The sequence below is a fragment of the Filicampus tigris genome, chromosome 1 (assembly GCF_054856515.1).
Source record: "Filicampus tigris isolate MCC_2025a chromosome 1, RoL_Ftig_1.0, whole genome shotgun sequence".
Classification (NCBI taxonomy): Eukaryota; Metazoa; Chordata; class Actinopteri; order Syngnathiformes; family Syngnathidae; genus Filicampus; species Filicampus tigris.
In genome coordinates this window covers 33,482,227-33,502,311 of record NC_141217.1, presented here as the reverse complement: position 1 = coordinate 33,502,311, position 20,085 = coordinate 33,482,227, and the positions used below count along the sequence as shown (strand labels likewise).

General features: G+C 40.4%; 1 protein-coding gene and 1 long non-coding RNA gene across 2 annotated transcripts; one reads left to right on the top strand and one right to left on the bottom strand.

Moving 5' to 3' along the window:
- Positions 1 to 330: 330 nt before the first annotated feature.
- LOC147153690 (uncharacterized) lies at positions 331 to 18,813 on the top strand. The gene is made up of 5 exons (XR_015087300.1): positions 331 to 537; positions 4,483 to 4,582; positions 4,648 to 4,734; positions 13,567 to 13,744; positions 17,666 to 18,813. It is a non-coding gene; the product is annotated as an uncharacterized LOC147153690 (long non-coding RNA).
- On the bottom strand, positions 8,763 to 18,199 carry adora1b (adenosine A1 receptor b). The gene is made up of 2 exons (XM_086034583.1): positions 17,643 to 18,199; positions 8,763 to 13,719 (listed from the first exon to the last, which is right to left on the bottom strand). The coding sequence occupies exons 1-2, from the start codon at positions 17,981 to 17,983 to the stop codon at positions 12,948 to 12,950; spliced, it is 1,113 nt and encodes a 370-aa protein (XP_085890709.1). The 5' UTR covers positions 17,984 to 18,199; the 3' UTR covers positions 8,763 to 12,947.
- Positions 18,814 to 20,085: the final 1,272 nt, after the last annotated feature.

Here is a 20,085-nt window from a genome sequence, read left to right as displayed (position 1 = left end):
CTCAAAACAATATATTAATGATTATTATTGTTCATTCATGTTTAATTCATATCGAAAACAATTAGGCACAATTTTCTTGAGTAATTAGTTGCTAGTTGTCTATATTGAAATGTCAAATATGACGGCAGTACACGACACCATGTCATGTTGTTTTGTTTGATACTTTTGACCAGCAGGTGGCACTGGCTCCCAAGCAGACAAGAGAGGTCATGACTGACACATGCTTTTATCCTCTTTATTCTCACTCTGTGAAAAAAGACACGGTCGTATGCATGATTGATACAAATAAATATTGTGCATTTAGTAAATCTCCCATCCATCCATCCATCTTCACTTGCCCTCAGCAGATGAAGAGCCGATGCCAGCTGACCTTGCATGACATGTGGGGTACACATTGGACGGTTTCCCGAGGACTCGCCGATGAAGGCGGAAGTACACGCCCTGATGAACGCGGAAGTACACGCTGAAACATGTCAGGTAATTAAATGACCTAGACACTCTCTGATGAAGGCGAAAGTACACGCCGAAACATGTCAGGTAATTAAATGACCTAAATCACGATTGTCTGTTATATATGAATCAACCAAAATATAGACAACAAGGAAGACAAAATGAACTTAATACAACAACTGCTATTTTTGATGTTTGCGGGACAAAGGCTGAGCGGCACTCTGTTCATTTACGGAGTAGCTAGTGACTACTAGAGCACAATTAAGTGAGTAGCATTTCCCGGCGCTTACCCAATATTGTATGTTCTCTGTTAGAACTTGGTACACCTCTGTACTGTTCTCAACAAACTCAGAATACAAATCCATGTCTTTTTTTTACTAGCTGTCTGGGACCCACCAAAAGTGGTCCGTGACCCACCAGTTGAGAAACTGTTTTAGAAAAGTGTTGTGTGATGAGGGTCACGCCTGGTTCACCTTTGCACTGACATTAGAGACAGATTTACAAATGTATGAGCAAAAGTGGCATGGCAGCAAGACCAAAGGCAAGGAAGGCAGCTTTAGTTATATAGCACATTTCGTACACAAAATAGCTCAATGTGTTTTACGTGACTTAAAGTACAAAATATAAAACCAAAAGAAACAGAAAAAACAAAACAAAGAAAACAAAATACGTAAATAAAACATACCTTATTAAAATGACTAAAGAACGTACAGTGAAAGATTTCTTAAATAGTAATTTATATATATATATATATATATATATATATATATATATATATATATATCAATTTCACATAATAATAATGATAATAATATTTAGTATATTCAAGAGGCCACTCATTAAATTATCAAGTGGTATGCAAATATGAATTTTAATAAGCCAGTCCCCAGGGGTGAACCACTCATTTGGAAATATCGGGTCATTTTTTGACCTGATATTTGAAGCAGATCTTTAAGCTCCAGGGTTGAGTGTCCTTTACTGTATTCATTAGATCCCGTTTCGATTGATTGCTCAGAATATTCCTAATACTGTACATCTCTGGAGTAGTCGCAACTGGAGTGGTCATCGGTTAATGTCAGGTCACATACACAGTGGACCATCACCATTCCTTTATTTTTGCAGTGGGGAAAAACAAATACTGAATAAGCGGCGATAAAAGACTAACTAAGGTTGCAAGTAACAATTATTTTAATAATCTATTAATCTGTCGATTATTTAATGAATTACTTCATGAATCAGACACAAAAAATATGTTTTAAGACTATCTATTAAAAAACAGGACATTATTTCAGATTGACAGGGAAGCAAATGTACAAAGATTTTTAAGATTCAGTTGCTGGTTTGGTCCGTAACATGTCGGAAAACAGGCAAAAGTGTTGATCAATGTTTTACAAAGTAAAAAAGAAACAGTGCTTTCCAAATGTCTTATTTTGATAAAACACAAAGATAATCGGTCTGCTTTCATGAAGGACTCCAGAAATCTGAAAATATTTACTTTTGAGAAGCTGAAATTCAGAGGATTTCGACAATCAAACGATGAACCGATTATCAAAAATAATTATTGATAAATGAATATGATCAAATATTAGCTGTCCATTAATCATGGCACCTCTATAATTCACTAACACAATTGATTAGTCACTGTCAGGACACTGTATAGACACTTATGGACACCTTTGAATCCTTAATGAACAGACAACTCTAAAATGTAATTGGAGAAAGCCAGCGTAGCTTCCTGGACACAGAAAACAGTTGCAACGAGTTCAAGTGTTCATTAATTGCAATTATGGTGCATAACATTTGATCTTAATAGGTCGACTTCACTGCGTCCACATTTTCCATCGGATGCAAATGTCACTCTCACTTGTTTCTATGCTAATCAGATGGAATCTTAGTGTCAGTGCCAGCAAGGTTGTCACATTTCACAAAAGATGCAACGCACGGGCTGTCAGCCTCCATGACCTCATTTTTTTTTTTTTTTTTAAAATCATTGATTGCTTCTCTGTGGGATGACATGCAAAAACTATGCCAGTCTGGGATTAACTGCCTCACCTCTGACATACAGTACATGCCCAATCGCTGGGCCACTTTACAAATAGCATTTCCTATTGAGGGCGATTCGGAATAATACGGTCAAACCCATCATAAAAGCTCGGAAAACTGTGAAGGCAGAGTGTTAAGACAGTAATTCACAACGTATGGTTTGTGTACCACTAGTGGAACATGGCTTCCTCTACTGATAGGAAAAAAACAGACTCAGTGTTGAAATGGCACATAATGCAGTGGTGCCATAAACTTCACCACATTCAACCACGATCAATTCACATTGGTTTACTTGCAACGGAATGACAAACCTGGCAAACCTTGAAAAAATGAACTGCCATAAATCCGTTCATCCGACAGAAATAGACTATGTTCAGTTAACATTTGCCAAAAATATTAATGAGTTCACCAACTTACGTTAATTGACCAACCCCCAAATTGTCTTTACAATAATATGTTCTATGTGCCCCCACTGGTCTTAACACACCATTCTGATTAACATCACTTTTGTGGAATATGAATTCATCAGCAAAAATCCACCCGTTTTTATCCACTGCAGGGGGCGGCCATTTTGCCATTTCCTGTTGACTGAAAACATCACAGTGCCTAAGGACTCAAATATTGACCAATCATTGTTAATGCATTATTTTGATGCTTAATTTGTATTCCACAAACGCGCTCAAAGCGCTTTACACTGTACCTCATCTACCTACTGATGACGCAGCATCAGGAGCAACTGAGGGTTCAGTATCTTGCTCAAGATACTTTGACATGGTAGCCATGGCTGGGGATTGAACCCACAACCTCCGGGTTGGGAAACCACCACTCTACCACTGAGCCATGGCACCCCACTGCAACAAAAACATTGGCTTAGTCCACTACAAAATGTTAGCTTTTCCCTTACTGCCTCGTCAAATTGTTAACAAAATAAACCCAAATATAAGAAAAAACTATGACAGAAAACATGTGTAATATTCAAAAATTTATTAGAAGAAATCAGAATACTGTCAGCAAAAAGTGGTTTAAAAAAAAAATAAAAAATAAAATATATATATATATATATATGGAGAGCGAGTGAGAGTGTGAGAGAGATACAGTACACACACTTTTTGAGGTTGAAAAAGGCCTGTCCCCCTCAGAATATGCCCCCTTCCCACCTCCCTCCGCTGAAGTAGAAAAATATAGAAGGGCAAACGTAGATATCAGAGATTTAACATTAATTAAACATTGACCTTTCAAATTTTTTAATTCAACCAAAGTACAATGTGGATTCAACAGCATCTTTGAATCACAAAGGTCAATGCTGACAAAATATTGTTGAACCAACATTGATTAAACATCAGTCTTCAACTAAAACCAAAAATCAACCTTCTTAACCCTAATTCAACATTGATTTAACATCTTTTGCGATCTGGGTACTCAGAAACATTAAAGGGTGCCCCCCCCCCTCCTTTTTATCTTTACAGGTCCCCACGTATCCAAATAAAAGCTCTCTGACATTGATTGGTCAAATTCTACAAAGGATGAAAAATCACTGTGCAGTTAACATCCACTTGGAACACTGGTTCTGTCTCATCTAAGTTAGGCTTTCGTTACCATGACGACCGGGTAACGCTTGGGCGACTCAGTGTTTATTTGTATATTGAACCATATCCCCCCCATAAACTGAGCGCTCATGACGATTGGATTGTATTTTCCCTTGTAGAGGCATTACTTCATCCTCAAGCAGCCTAATTATACTTAGCGTTGTTGAGTCAGACAGTGGAGTATGTGCAGGTTATCAACTCTTTGGCTATATTTAGCCACTGTTTCGAACGCTTTAGCGATTATTTTTCAAAAAACATATTGGCAACAAATGGAGTGAGTTTTTGTGATGTTGATGGAGCAGGAGATGTTCACCACTCTGCACCCATACTGCAACCATTCGATAATTTAACCATACCTGCCTGCTACCCGTAGGCGAGTGTCATCAAGATTTTATTTTCTCAGGTGGAGGCAGCACTTCACCCCCAAGCCACCCAACTGCAATCCCCAAACACTAACACGGCGCCTCCCCAACCCTATGTCGACAACTTTGCCCAACACCAGGGTATGTGTCTGCTGTTAGCTAATGCTATTATACGCCCACACTGCAGCTCTTCTTACCTTTGACAGTGAAGTGCTTCCTTCGAGTCTCTTTGAAATAGTGGCTCTTCATCAAGTCATGGGTGGAGAATCTCGGTTTCTTCTGTTTGATCAACAGTAAGTACAGTTTAGTTGTATTTAAATTTTTAGTGCAATATATTTGCATGCAATCTTTAGCAACTGTTTGTTTTAAAACTTTTTAAGGTACTTTTTTTTTCATGTGCAATTCTAAACAGAAAATACTATAATAATATTTAATTTGACTTTTTTTCATTTTCCTATATTTAAGCGTAGTGTTCATGTTACAGTGGCTTATAATAATACTACAATAGAGGGTTTTTGATATAAAATTGCTGTCTTGCGTTTGATGAACACTTAGGCTTACTATGCTACTGTAATTCAATATTGGTCATGATGGTGGTGATTGGAGAGCTTTGTATTTTTACATGGTACTTGGTGTAAAAAGTTGGACAGCCAATGATCTCAAAGGGCAACAAATACTGAAGTTCTTAAAGTCCAAGTTGTGTCTTTTAATTCAAACTTTATTTCATTCTTCATAGGTTTGAAAGTAATACTTGTTTTTCAGCATTTGATTTTGTTATTTTCTCGTTGTAATTGTTACAATTTTCAGTAAAATTACATTTTTGGGGAATATGAAATAACCTAAGCGCCAGGCAAGCCTGCTCATCCCAAGCGACGGAGACACGCAAAGCCAGTCCACGGCATCTTCCAAGGATAGTGAAGGAGGCGGTCCTAAAAGCAGAGCTGGTGTTTTAGTTTCATAGGTTTTCGGTTTAGACTCTAAAGCTAATTAAGTTTTCAGCGCCTGAACAACCTCAACCAAGGCCCATGCAGATAAACGACAATGGTCACATGTGAATTTTTTTGTTTCGTGTGTGATTGAACATAATTGAATGCAACCTGACGCACAATATTAATTTTACAGAGTAGTTAGGACACTCACATTTTCATCTGGTGACACGATGACAAAAGTCAGGAAGATGCACCTCCTCATCCATTATTGAGACCTGACTCTTAATGCTTCCTTCCGCATGTCTTTTTGGATGATTGTGCAATTGTGACTTTTTGCGACATGTTTAAGGAAGAAAGAAAGTCCCCAGTGTGCACAAAGCAAAGGTCCATCGAGGTGCGCTGCAATCCCGTATCTAGTCAACACCAGACCTTGACTAGGTTGGAGGAATTTTCCCGAGTGGGGATGGAAGTGAAAATGCCACCAGTGAGTCACATCGTCAGGTCAGTTGTGTTTCAAGGCGTCATTGGGTGTTTGGGTTTTTAACATAATACAGTGAACCCGCGCATACTGTATTTGGTGAAACCTATCTGTCAAAGCCATGTCTTATCTAAAAATATTGCTTTGTCGCCATTTGGTTGCATCTTGCCGCCAAGCATCTATGTTGAACTGAGAAGAGGAGTTTCATTTAGTCAGGTCATAGCTTTGTCGAATTGGGAAAGTGCTTTACTGCCATCTTGTGGCAACTGTAGGAAATTACACACCTTTGGTGTGAGATTTTTTTGCTGTTAACCACCCATAAGTAATAATTTTCAACCCACCAGTGACACTCACCTCAAATGTTTAGATTTGTCTACATTGACATATATATATGCAGTTAATCCCTCCCCACTTCGCGGTTCGAGTTTCGCCGCCTCAGTGCATCGCCGATTTTTAAAAAGTATTCATCAAAAGATAAAAATGAAAAATACAGCCATACATACAGATAAAAAATATTTGCCCTACATTGCCTTGGGCTGTCTGTTCCTGTTGTTGCACAGTTTGTTTTCAAATATCTGTTATTAAAAACATTATACCAGAGGTGGGGGTAAATCACAAAAGTTTAAGTCTCAAATCGTAAACTCTAGCAAGTCCCAAATTACATGGGGAAAAAAATTAAGCAAGTCAAGTCGAGTCGCCACGAGATTCCAATAAAGTCCATTTAAGTCATTAGTTGGTTAAGTCATAAAATCTTGCTCAATCACAACATATACTGGAGTGATTAAAAAAAAAAAAACTTCACTGATCTTAACACCAAAAAATACATTACCTCTAAAATTCAAATGAACATTTACATCTCTAAAAATTAACGAAAAACTCGAATATATATGAGTGTGTAAGGCTGCACACTAGGAATATATCTATAAATGTATACACTTGATTTTATTTAGAAGAATGCATGTTTTGGGGGCTTTTTTACTAACATATATATGAGTGCCACACAGTTAATATGATGATAAATATTGAAATTTGCTGAATGTGTAAACTTGTAAATCAGGGCACTGTGTACATTTTGCCGATTTATAAAAGACCGCCCAAGCCCACTTAAATGGTTCTATGTTTTTATTTTTGTAATTATTACATGTTGCTCAATTTGTGTTGGACAGAAATTCTGTATACTTAAGATCCGATGCAGGCAGGTGAAGGAGCTCAGGGGTCCTCACAGGTCCTAGTCAGAAAATGCCTAGTATACAAATTCTGTATGCTTAGGATCCGATGCAGGCAGGTGAAGGAGCTCAGGGGTCCTCACAGGTCCTAGTCAGAAAATGCCTTCAGTGAAACTGGCGTAGTCATGTCGTGTCTTCACTTTCACTCTCAAGTGTCTTCATCCAACCTTCCAACCTCCAACATCGCTTCACCTTTTTAAAATGAGGGGTAGATTGCGAACGAAACTGCAACAGTCGTAATAAACGGTTACTTGGTTATATGTTTATAACCACGCACTCCAATACCAGTCCTCATAGTGCTAGCTAAACTGTGATGTTATTTTGTAGTGACGAATGAAGTTAGACATAGTCGTTGTTGTCTTCATTCTGTGAGTTGTAAACCATGCATTTTGCCATCCAATTTTTGCCAATGACACCGACAACATAATCCACTAATTCACATTAATGATCTTTGGAGCTGCTCCTATCGCTTTAGGTGTTTAGGTAGCCACTTTATACCAAGAAATAACCAGAGCTGGGCATACTGCCAATGTGACTGCCTATCCGCCTATGACGGATGCCCACTTAAAACGTAAAAAAATAGGCCCATTTTTGGCCCAATGGGGTGGGGGTGGTGGTTTGGGGGTCGGCGTGCTAGTGGTGATAGTTGGTTAGAAACGCTACCGGAATTTAATTAAAAGGCAAACTGTGTTAAAATGCAGATCTCACACTATAAACAAGATGATTTGTCAAGTCATGTAGGTCAAGACTAAGTGAAGTTGAATCACTGAAATACCAAGTTCCAAGTAGTCAAGTCTTTCCCAAGTTCTTTGCAAGCAATTTGGTCCTAAGAATGATTTGAGTCACGTGATATGACTTGAGTTCCCCAATCTCTGGTTAAAACACCACCACATAGATGCTATTTGTTAGCCCCTGTATGGCATTTTGCATTGTTAGCATTAAGCTAAGCAGACTTCAGGTAAAGCTGTGTTTGTTTTAGATTCACGACGTGTAATAGCTGAGCTGCCCTCATATGGTATTTACAGTTATATTACATTCATATATCAGTGTCAAAAGATCATTAAAGGCTGGATTTACATAGCAGGTCAGTGTGTTTTCAAGTCATGAACAACTACACGAGACAATTTGAGGCAGCGACAACATAAAAATGAACAGCATAAAGAAACAAAGAAATAACCCCACCCTCTTTTTCGAGACCAATCCTCGAAATGAACTTAAAATGTTGGCGGCATGAAAATATATCCTTAAAGCAGGGGTGTCCAACTCCGGTCCTGTCCTGAATGTTGAAGAAATTTTCCCTCCTGCATCACACCTGATTCAAATGATCAGCATCATTATCATATTTCTGCAGAGCTTGCTGACGAGCTGATGATTTGAATGAGGTGAGTTGGAGGACTGGAGTTGGACACCCTTGCCTTAAAGCGGAAGTCAACCCAAACATATTATTTTCAAGAATATGTTCCCAGCAGTCCCACTAGTGGAAACACTGCATTTTGATTAATATTGCGTTTGTGGACTATACCGGTAAGTTAATCAGCAAAATGCACTCGTTTTTAGCCATGTCTTCGAGGCGGCCATTTTGTCTTCTGTCGACTGAAAATGACATCACAACTGCTCGCAACGACCAATCACGGCTGATCTGTTTTCTGAGTCTGAGCCGTGATTGGTCGTTGTGATGTCATTTTCAGTTGACAGAAGACAAAATGGCCGCCCCCAGAGATGGCTTCAAAACGAATGGATTAACACTTATTCCACGAACGCAATATTTATCAGAATGCCCAGTTTCAACTAGCGGGCTTTGTGACAGCACGAAGGGTCCACCAGGGCAAGAGGCGTCTTTTTACACCAGAGTTTCAACAAAATGAATGTTTATTATCTTTGTCACGTGCCAGTGCGTGGACAAAGTCAAGTTGGCAAAGGTATCAACTTAGGTTTTCATAAATTACAAAGAGTTCCAACTAAAGTCTGTTCTCAAAGGTCAAAAGTTCACTTTCCTCCACGTTGAGTAAGTTCCTCCCTCGTGCTTCTTTCTCTGTTCTTTCTCTCCGATTTTCTCGGCTCCTTGGTTTTTATATCTGCTCCCTGCCATCCAGCCACACCAGCTTTAATCAAGTGGCTTAAGCAGCCACACCTGTTAGAGTTGTGAGGCATGCTGGGAAACGTAGTGCCTGCACTGTCGGCCATTTTAGCGTGTGGCAGCGGCCTCTCAAATGGAAGGTAGCGTCCCTCCGCTACACGCCCCCTTGTGATGCCACAGCTTAAATAGAACATATTCTTGAAAAAAAATGTTTGTGTTGACTTCACCTTTAAAGTCTCTGGCGGCCGGAGTATATCCCACTGTGTCATCATAGGGCTTTTTTTTTTTACAACAAGGCGTTCTAAAGCAGCCATACCATCCCGAAGCCCCGGTCCACATGCTGGGTTGCCAAGTCGGACTTAAAAAAAACAATTCTCCCGCCCTTGCTCGACTGCCTACTTGACATCCACACACTCGCGGCAGACAACGAGGCGCCCTAAAGTGACCACGCCAGCCGACTATATGGAGGAAAGATGCATTTTATGGTATGGGCATAGCTAGCGCTATTCCCCCGGATAACCGATGGTGATGGTGGACAGAAGGTGCTCAAGTTTTTGTATGGTGGGGAAGTGACGTCTCAAGCCATGGGATCTTTTTTAGGTACGCCCCCCGCCCCCAAAAAATGGTGAAAAACAGTTTAACGCGGTATTGCCACAATTCAGTCGTTCTGTGTCTTTGCACACGTTGTCAGCTATTCCCGTCAAACATGCATTATGTATTTAGAAACAAATCTCTCAATTATCTTCACAGTCTTTCAATTTCCAACACTATTCAAAATAATTACACTTGGACTGACGCACAACAACGCTTACATCCTCACTGGTTTGACACCCATTGGGCAAAAATGTGGGCGCTGAAACGTCAACGTCCCCCACGGGTGTGACGCCCCTGTTTCAGGTTTTCAGTCAATGTAAACGTCTCTTCAACCCTGAGGATATCTGATTTGCATTTTGTTCTGCCTTGATGCAAAGCTGAATTGTTACACATGATAGATGCAGTGTAAATCCAGCCTGATACACAGAAGAAGAACATTTCCCCTTGATTTCGTTCTTCTTAATTCCACATTCTACACCAAATGATGCAGCAAAAATGAAATAAACAGCTTCAAGCTTCATGTCTCTACGCCAGTGGTTCTCAAACTAGGGTGCGCAAGAGAGTCCGAAAAATATTTTGCAATAACTTATGTTGTGTCATTAAAATATGGAGGCCGGCGTGCCAAAAAAATCAAACACGATAAAGCAATTACTTCTCATTACCCTAGCTTGGGTCAATTAAAAGCTCTGATATGATTCATAGATATCATCACAGGAGCATTAATCATAAAAAAAAACTGTTGCTTCGGTTGTTTTTTAACAAAAGGATTAAAGTCATTTTCTTTTCAAGAACAAAAGATATGTTTTTCAGAGAACATACTCTTATTTTTTTAAAGGATAAAGGTGTCTTTTCCAGAATAGAAAATGAAATATTACAAGAGTCTTTGTTCTTGAAAAAATGACTTAATTCTCATCCCATCACTACTTTCCTTCTTTAAAAAAAAGAAAGTACCATTAAGACTTATTTTCCCCTGAAAATAAGCATTTTTTAAATTCTGTAAGGTGTCAACGTAACCAAAAGGTTTGAGAACCCCTGACTTAAGCACTACGACTGACACCAGGGGTCTATTTCACAAAGAAGGTTCATCAAACTCTGAGTCGCCAGCGACCATTGTGAGGATAAGCGGATTGGATAATGAATGGATGGATGGATGTTCAAACAGTTAAGACCTCAGCATAATCTTATGGGGGTACACTGAAAAAAAGGATGGTTGAATTTACTCAATTATATTTCGTCAGGTGGTTGCACAAAATAAAATCATCTGGAGCCAGATACATTTTTTAAATAGATGTTTAGTCTCCTTAAAAAATGGTATCTGGATTCAGATGATTATATTTCGGGCAACCATGTTAAAGGAACAAAATTGACGAAATATTCAATTGAAACTTATTTCAGTGTATGTAGATGATGGATGTGAAACGGTACGGCTCAAACAGATAACTTTCTGGAAATGCTAAAATATCTCTGCACGGTCTGATCTCCTGACGAATATTTAATTCTCTGCATAGTAATGCTGCACCTTCATCGACGTGCGGGATCATTATCATAAGGACATGTCACGTTTGTCCGCGCCTCCACTGAAAATGATCACTTTTATTTCATTAAGCGATTGCACAAAATAAAATCATCGGGGTCCAGATACATTTATTTAGTAGATGTATAGTCTACTTAAAAAAATTATCTTAATCCAGATGATTATATTTCGTGCAACCACTTGACAAAATAAAATTGAGTAAATTCAACAGAAACCTTTTTCAGTTGATATTGTGCCTAATGGACTTCTCATATATTGACTCCGATTTTTTTTTATGACAGACAGCAGAACTACGCTAAGACAAAACTCGCCTGGGCAAACTGAAGGAATGAGGAAATGAAAAGGAGTGTGTGGCTCAGAAAAAAGGCGGAGACAAAGCGAAACTCGAGGTTCACTGAGATAAACCTGCTCCCGACCAGGTTACTTTCAGAGAGTCCCTTACTGCAGTAACTGACCGGGAGATTAAGTTACCAGTCTCTAGAGTTCCCCCTCATCTCCCTTTTTGAAATGGAAAAGTCAGAATTTCCCTCATTTCAGAGTTAGCAGATTCTGAGTTTTCATTAAACCTGCTTTGTGAAATGGACCCCAGGTCACAGTCATCATGTTATGAAATTATTGCAAGTTCATAGACCTTTACATAATGTTTGTAAACGTAGGCGCCAGGGTACTTGCGGATTGCAGAAACGCGATACCGCTGCCTTGAACTGAAAACAATACATTTTGTTTACAAATTTAGTTGTATTGTATACAATGATAATAATACTGTATAGGCGATTCTGATGCTGAAAAACTTGTTACACTGCCAAATAAACCCCTTAAGGTTCAGATATTCGGTAGATAGAAATTAAATGTCCTTCAAAAAAAAATAATAATAAATAATCTAACGGAAACTTTGAAGAGGAGAAATCAAATTCTTATAAATTGTTGTACTGAGAAGATGGCAAGACTGCCTGATGACGTAGTAGCCACGTCTAAAGGGATAGACCTCGTCATCAGGTTTATGGAGTACAATTTTTCACAGGTATGTAAAAAATGTTTGATTGGGTTGTCCTTGGGTAATGTAGCAAAACATCGTGGCTAATTTGCTAGCTAACATCAGCGCTACAGAGTGATCCATACCCCTGTCAAAAGAGCAAGTTTGTGCCAGTAATCCGAGCAATAAAAGTCCGTTGATTAGCCAGTCCTTCAATGATTGTGTCTGAGTTTCCTCCAGGTGTATTTTTTAATCAACTTGCCATTGAAATCTAAAGTTCTTCCACAGTTGGGTCTCCCTTTTAAGCAGTCTATCACATGTAGCGTCATCTTTATGACTGACACTTCCCACATTTATGCTACAGTAATTTAAAAAAAAAAAAGAATAAAATTATCATTCAAGCCATTTACCCTGTTTCCTCAATCGCTCCGCCTTGGTCAAATGACATGTGTGTTTACAAGTGGTGCCATCGTATATCGCTTGACCTTTTGCCACTCAGAAGTACCTCTGACATCATGGTCAGAAGGTGCATATCAGCGTGCTCCTTCTGAGTAATGACTAGTCCTTTTGCTACGGTTTGGACGGACAGTCTCGGTCACCTCCCAGGAACACCTAATAGGAGGCGGTCGACCACATTCAGCACCAGGGTTCTTGTGCTTTGAAGGTTAACTCCCAAAAGGTTCGCATTCCTTTTGCTAAATGGCATTCTGCTCCAATAAGGGTGGGTGTTCTTTCAGTTGAAGGGGTTCGCTGCTCTCATTCTGAGGTTGCATGGTGTCAGGCATCCGGTTGCCCTCTTGCCTCGGGGCCGACGACTGACCCGGCTCGGGATTGACTCCTTGCCACTTCCTGTCACTGGGTTGCATCTCCAGAGCCGGAGTGTCCTTGCAGCAGAAATACTGCTGCCAGATCTTGCGAAAGGCCACGCGGAACTTCTTGATGCGGAAGGCGTAGACGATGGGGTTGACGGCCGAGTTGCCATGGGTGAGCAGGATGGCGATGTAGAGGAGGACGATGGGTTTCTGGCAGTCGGGGCAGAAGAGCGTCACGCAGTTGATGATGTGTAGGGGCAGCCAGCTGACGGCAAAGAGAAAGAGGACCAGCGCCAAGGACTTGGCCAGATTGAGCTCCTTGTCGTAGTACTTGTTGGGGTCGGTGTGGCTGCCGGTCAGCTTCTTGCTGTTGAGTTGCTTGTGGATCATGTAGAAGATCTCGGCGTAGATCAGCAGCATGAACACGAGGGGCGGCAGTACCCAGCCGAAAAAGTTGAAGTAGACCATGTAGTCCATGCTGATGACGTTCTCGAACTGGCAGGTGATGACCAGGTCTAAGCCGATGGAGCCGTTCTGCTGCAGACGCCCGAGGTTGTTCCAGCCCAGCATGGGGGTGAGGCCCACCACGAAAGCCACCGTCCAGCAAACCACCACGGCCGCGCCCGCTCGCCGGGGTGTCACCACCCGCTTGTACCTGCAGGGGCCAACAGAGAAGAAGTGTAAGCTTACAACTGATAACAAGCACGGGAGAATGTGGGTCTTCAAGTCTTTCACTGGTAGAAACGTGGGTGTTGTAAATCTAAACTTCTGTCAAAGCATAGATCGTTATATATGATGTAAATATGCTACATATGCTGTACATGCTAAATATGTATGTAGGTATGTATGTAAAAAAAAAGTATGTTACATTAGAGGTGTATAGAAATATGATGCAACTTCAATATGCTACATTACAGATGTACAGAACATTAAATATTAGGGCCTGACCTATTAATTGTGTGTATATATATATATATATATATATATATATATATATATATATATACGTACATACATACGTACGTGCATACATACATCACACATGATAATATTCATCCATCCCAGCCAGCACCAGATGTCTTCTGGACGTTGGATTTTGGGCGAAATCTGGTCGGTTCGTCCTAGACTTGATTTAGCCCAGAAATAGTCGTTGAAAATTGGGCTGTGTTTGGGTCATCCAAATGTGTCCAAATTTAGTCCAAAAATAGTCGTTTAAATTTGGGTTGTGTTTAGCCCAACCAATGTGGTCCCAATTGAATCCAAAAATAGTTGTTAATAATTGGGTTTTGTTCATCCCCTTCATTGTAGCTCAACTTTAGTCCAAAAATAGTCATTGAAAATTGGCTATTGTTTTAGCCCATCCAATGTGGTCCACATTTAGTCCAAAAATAGTCATTGAAAACTGGGTTGTGTTATAGTCCGTCCAATGTGGTCCAAATTAAATCCAAAAATAATTGTTGATAATTGTGTTGTGTTTAAGCCACCATTTGTCCGGTCCGACCTTGGGACGGACTGTCCAGCCCTGTTTTTCACTTTTCAACCAAATTTAGACTGTAAAAGGATTCCTTTTTAAAAACGTCTTTTCAACGACATGAAAATGACGTCTTTTCACCTTTCACTTTTCAACCCAATTTAGACTGTAAAATGACGTCTTTTCACCTTTCACTTTTCAACCAAGTTCGGACGTTTTTTGAACAGACACAAGAGACGTCTTTTCTACGTGTTTTCAATCAATTTTTGCTGGGTGGGATCCTTGCATATGCGGGGCCATGTTGAGCCTAACCCAGCTGTCTTTGCGCGGTAGACACGGTACACTCTGAACTGGTCATTAGCCAATCGCACGGCACACATAGTCAAACATTAAATATGTATGTATGTAGCCATTCACACTAACAATCACACCTTTGGACAATTTAGAGTGTCCACTTAACCTAGCACGCATGTTTTTTGGAATGTGGGAGGAAGGGAAACGCACTTATTTATCAAATACCTCGATGTGGGCAGTAAAACCATATAAACATTGTTTGTTTGTTTTTTTAATCAAGTATCATTCCAACCACTGATTACACACACACTGTAATTAGCAGAGCAGTGCGAGGGACTTGCCAAAATAGCACACATTCGAGGAAATTGTTTGAAATGAAGAAAATTAATTTTCTAGAGTATTAAATTAGACTTGTCATTGTACCCTAACCTGCTTATAATAAGACACCAGAGTTTCATTATTCTGCTACATTTTCATGATGACTAAGTGATCTGATGACATCATCAAAGGCACTTACAAATACTGATATCGACCTACATAGTGTTTCATGTGCTCCAAGAATGCATGTATCACTCATGAAAGAGTCAGCCACTAAAAATAGGATGAAGACATTAAATGGGAAGTGTACGCTTAGACCTGCAGTTGTCAATCCAGCCTTCTGACATTTGCGCACCTCGCCTGAAGCGAAAGGAAATGCTGCAATTAGGCTCAGCTTTCATGCGTTGGATTAGTATTGATCATGGGATACATGTGTTGGGACAGCCACGTCTCTAAGTGAAGCAAAAGGCAAGTTATTTACATGCTTAGCCTTTTATTGTAGAAATTGTAATTAATTATGATATGACTACAAATAATAAGATAAAAATAGAATGAATTATTTTGTTATTGGGATGAAAATATAAACATATTTTACATGCACATTTTCAGTATTTTATTTGCTTCATCTTGTACGAGCTGGCCCATCGACGCATTTGTAAACATGAACATTCCACAAGCGGAGGACATTTTTTGTTACCGCGATGAAATGTTCAATCATTCATGCGCGTGTTGTGTATATTCTACGAGTTGTCCTGAGACAAAATCCAGTAGGCTTCATTATTGTGATGGACTTCTGACTGGACTCCCTCAAAAGAGCGTCAAACAGTTGCAGCTCACTCAGGATGTTGCAGTTCGGGTACTGACCAGAACAAAGAGATCAGAAAATATTACTCGAGTCTTAAAAGCTTTACACTGGCTCCCAGCCAGCTGTAAAAAAAGATTTTAAAATTATGCTACTGGTCTATAAATCACTAAATGGTTTAGGTGCTACACATTAAAGAAATGCTAATTGAGTGTAACTCCAATAGGGCTCTGAGGTCTGCAGACTCAATTAGTCAATTATTGGCGCTCAGAGGTCAAAGCAAACATGGTAAAGCAGCATTTAGATGTTATGCTACGCCCAAATGGAATAAGCTGCCAACAGAAGTGAAGTCAGCCCCAAGTGTAGATGCTTTCAAACCCAAGTTAAAAACTATGCTCACTCCATACCTGTGATTATGATCCTTCAACATCTTAAATTCTTTTGTTTGGAAATGCTTTTAAATGTTTTATTTTTTTAATTATGTGAAACACATTGAGATACCTTATGTATAAAATGTTAAATATAAATAAAATAAAGCTGACTCGCATTGCCTAAATTTCGCCTTAAAGTTTTTTCAAAGTGTTTCTTTTTGTTTTGTTTTTTATAATATTGTACTTTATAAAGACATAAAATAATAACTGTATTAAATAATATGTAGGAAATTAAATAGGTTGTGCATCATGAGTTGATGTTTGAATTCAACTCATCTTGCGACTCCTTCTGGTGTGCTGTACAATACAGTCATTCATACACAAAGAGTCACCACTATTCTCATCTCAGTGAATCAGTAAGGGCCAATAATATTGGTCATGAGTATAGAATATATGCGTGTGGATATTGTGGTTTTGTCTGTTTACATGTGTGACACCAGCGTTTGTGTTCAAATACTACAAAGATTACCGATCCTAATGTTGTTAGCTCGTCAATGGCATTTTGCACTGTGTGTTATAGCATTAAAGCGGGAATCAACCCAAACATATTTTTTCCAAGAATATGTTCTATGCAGGCCAACTAGATGAAACGTAAAGGACACAAAGGAATTCTTATTAATATTGCATTTGTGGAATATGAGTTAACCAGCAAAATCCACCCATTTTTAGCCATCACAGGGGGCGGCCATTTTGTCATTTTGTGTCGACTGAAAATGACATCACAACTACTTAGGGCTCAGGTAATGACCATTCATGGCTCAGCTTCAGAAAACAGGTCAGCCGTGATTGGTCATTACCTAAGCCCAGAGCAACTATGATGTCATTTTCAGTTAACAGAAGTGACAAAATGGCCTCCCCCAGGGATGGATAAAAACGAGTGGATTAACTCTTATTCCACAAATGAAATAGTAATGCAGAATGCCTTGTTTCAACTAGTAGGCTTGCATAGAACATATTCTGGAAAAAAATATGTTTGGCTTGACTTCCACTTTAAGATAGGAGAGCATTCCTAAGACAAAGTTGTTAGGTTGTTTTAAATGCACAACGTTGTTGAGCTGAATAAATCAATACAGTACGTGGTTTATTACCTGTTCTTCTCGAGAACATAACAAAACTTCCAACTTGAGAATGTCCCGACCTCGGCACCAAAGTTTGCCCTTCATCTTTGATTTAACACGTGTATTATTCTGCTTCACCAGTTTGCTATACAGTGAATGCAGCACATTTATCCCCGGGGACAATACTGATCATGTGGTTTTTACCTGGTGGGGATCTTGACTCTCAGGTATCGGTCAATGGCTATGGCGAGCAGCGCCAGGATGGAACTTTGCGTGAGAACCAGAACGGTGCAGGCGACCAGCAGGCAGCTGTAGAAGTGCGTCTGCAGCCCGATGCTGATGGTGATGGCCAGCGGGATGACCAGCGCCCCCACCGCGATGTCGGCCAACGCCAGCGACACGATAAAACAAAAGGTGGTGTCCCGCAGGGATTTGTTGATCCTCACCGCCCACACCACCATCACGTTGCCCACCACGGACGCCACCGCGATCGCCACCTCCATGCCGATGTAGAGGGACCGGGAGGACAGCAGTGCTCCGGGCATCCTTGAAGAGGATCACGTCGGGGGAAGAAACAAGCCAAGAAAGAAGAAAAACCCCTCTTGAATTTCACACGCGCGTATTTTTGGCTCAGTGTGTCCGGGGGCAGGTGCGGAGGTTCGTGCGTCCCCGGCATCGATGCGCGCTGCTTCCACTCGACTGCATCTCCTGCAGGAAAGAGGAGGAGTGGAGCATCCTTTTCGCCGTGCATGCGCGCGGGGCAAGAGCGTGGAGGTGGTGGGTGATGGGTGGGGGCGAGGGGGACTCCGCGACCGAACAAAAGAGGAGCTTTCGGCAAATAACCGTCCAACTGCGTGCGGGTGTGCGCCAACACGCATGACGCCCCCACCTCGATTTCCTTCGATCCCCTCCGTTTCGTTCAGTTGCTTCCAAATAGTAAGCTTTACATGGGTACACACTGAGACAGAAGTCTTGCGAATTCACTTTACTTTGATGTAAATGTAGGTACATCGTCCCACAATTCAAACGTGGTAAACTGTGTCACTTTCCCTTCTTCTCCTACACACTTAACCTTTACACACTGTTCACTTTCCATTCACACCTATGTTCAGTTTCGGCCCGAGCCAAGAACATCTACATAATACTTGTCTATATCAAATATTACCTACATATCTTTAAAAAAGATATTAATAGATTGTCTGACAGTAATGAACTGATGTGCAATTCTAATTCGTAATAAAATGTTGAGAGAAAATAGAAAGTATAATAGACTCCAACACGGCTGCGGCCATTTTGAGGTTAAGCGGCTGGGATGATGGATGGATGGATGGATAGAAAGTGTATTTGGTGGTACAATAAAATCTGCTTTGTATCATATTTGTCATCATGACTTGATAGTAGTAAGTGATGAGATCTGTGAGGAAAAAAATCAGCCATCTTTGGCCCCATTTTCTGCTTCTAGTTTAAGATGCAAGAAACAACCACGCCCAGGGAAAAACAACCAATCAGAGAAAGAAGACGTTATTTATGAGCTGCCAGTCAATTATCGCACACTCATAGCGGTAACACCCCTGTAGTCTTGCGCTGACCTGTTACCTTGTTATCCCATAAAAGCACCATATTTGTAATAGAGTGTTGCTATAACACTAAATGCTATTTGTTTGAAGTTTTACTTTTTGGAGGCTGCGAGGGTGTTATGAGCTTTATTTTTTTGACCAGAGCAAATATAGTGTGAAAATATGCGCAGGGGCGGGCTGGACTGGGTTTTGTTTTTCAGTAATTAATCGAGGTAAAAAGTAAGTAATCTTTTAGTAATTTTAGTGTATGTGAATTCCTCTACTTTGCTTCGAAATGTTTTCAAATGTTTTTTCATTGCATTCCATTATTCTGCTTTTAAATGTTTTTCTGTTAAATGTTTTGTAATTATGTGAAGCACATTGCGTTACCTTGTGTATGAAATGCGCCATACAAATAAAGCTGCCATGCCTAGCGTTTAGTATTTTCGCAGATACAAGAAGCAAGGTACATTTATGCGGAACTGCAAGCAGTCCCCTACAGGTGAGAAATGTAAAATTGGGCAGGGAGATCACAAATCTGTGAAGTGGGCACTCGGAGCCCGCCTCACACCCCGATCGTAATGTGTCCGTATGTGAACATTTTTGTTATGAGCCAGCTTCAGCTATACGCCACCGCTTAGATGAAGTGAAAAATAAAAGGCGTGCCATAGATGCAACCGTGGGCCTGATGTCACTCACTTAGCCACATACCTTAAAGGCACACATACAACACAAAAGGTTTTAATTTTGTGACGGCCTATAGTAATTCATTCATTCATTATCCATACCGCTTATCCTCACAAGGGTCGCGGGGAGTGCTTGAGCCTATCCCAGCTGTCTTCGGGCAGTAGGCGGGGGACACCCCCAATTGGTTGCCAGCCGATCGCAGTGCACACAGAGACAAACATCCGCACTCACAATCACACCTAGGGGCAATCTAGAGAGTCCAATCAACTTACCATGCATGTTTTTGGAATGTGGGAGGAAACCGGAGTACCCGGAGGAAACCCACGCTGGCACGGGGAGAACATGCAAACTCCACACAGGGAGGCCGGAGCCGGGATCGAACCCATGACCTCTGAACTGTGAGG

What these genes read in the sequence shown, in the direction of transcription:
- adora1b (XM_086034583.1), bottom strand. Translation starts at nt 17,983, where the DNA reads ATGCCCGGAGCACTGCTGTCCTCCCGGTCCCTCTACATCGGCATGGAG. An exon ending in AGAGTCAAGATCCCCACCAG is followed by an intron (nt 13,720 to 17,642) that starts GTAAAAACCACA and finishes TGGCCCCTGCAG; the next exon opens with GTACAAGCGGGTGGTGACAC.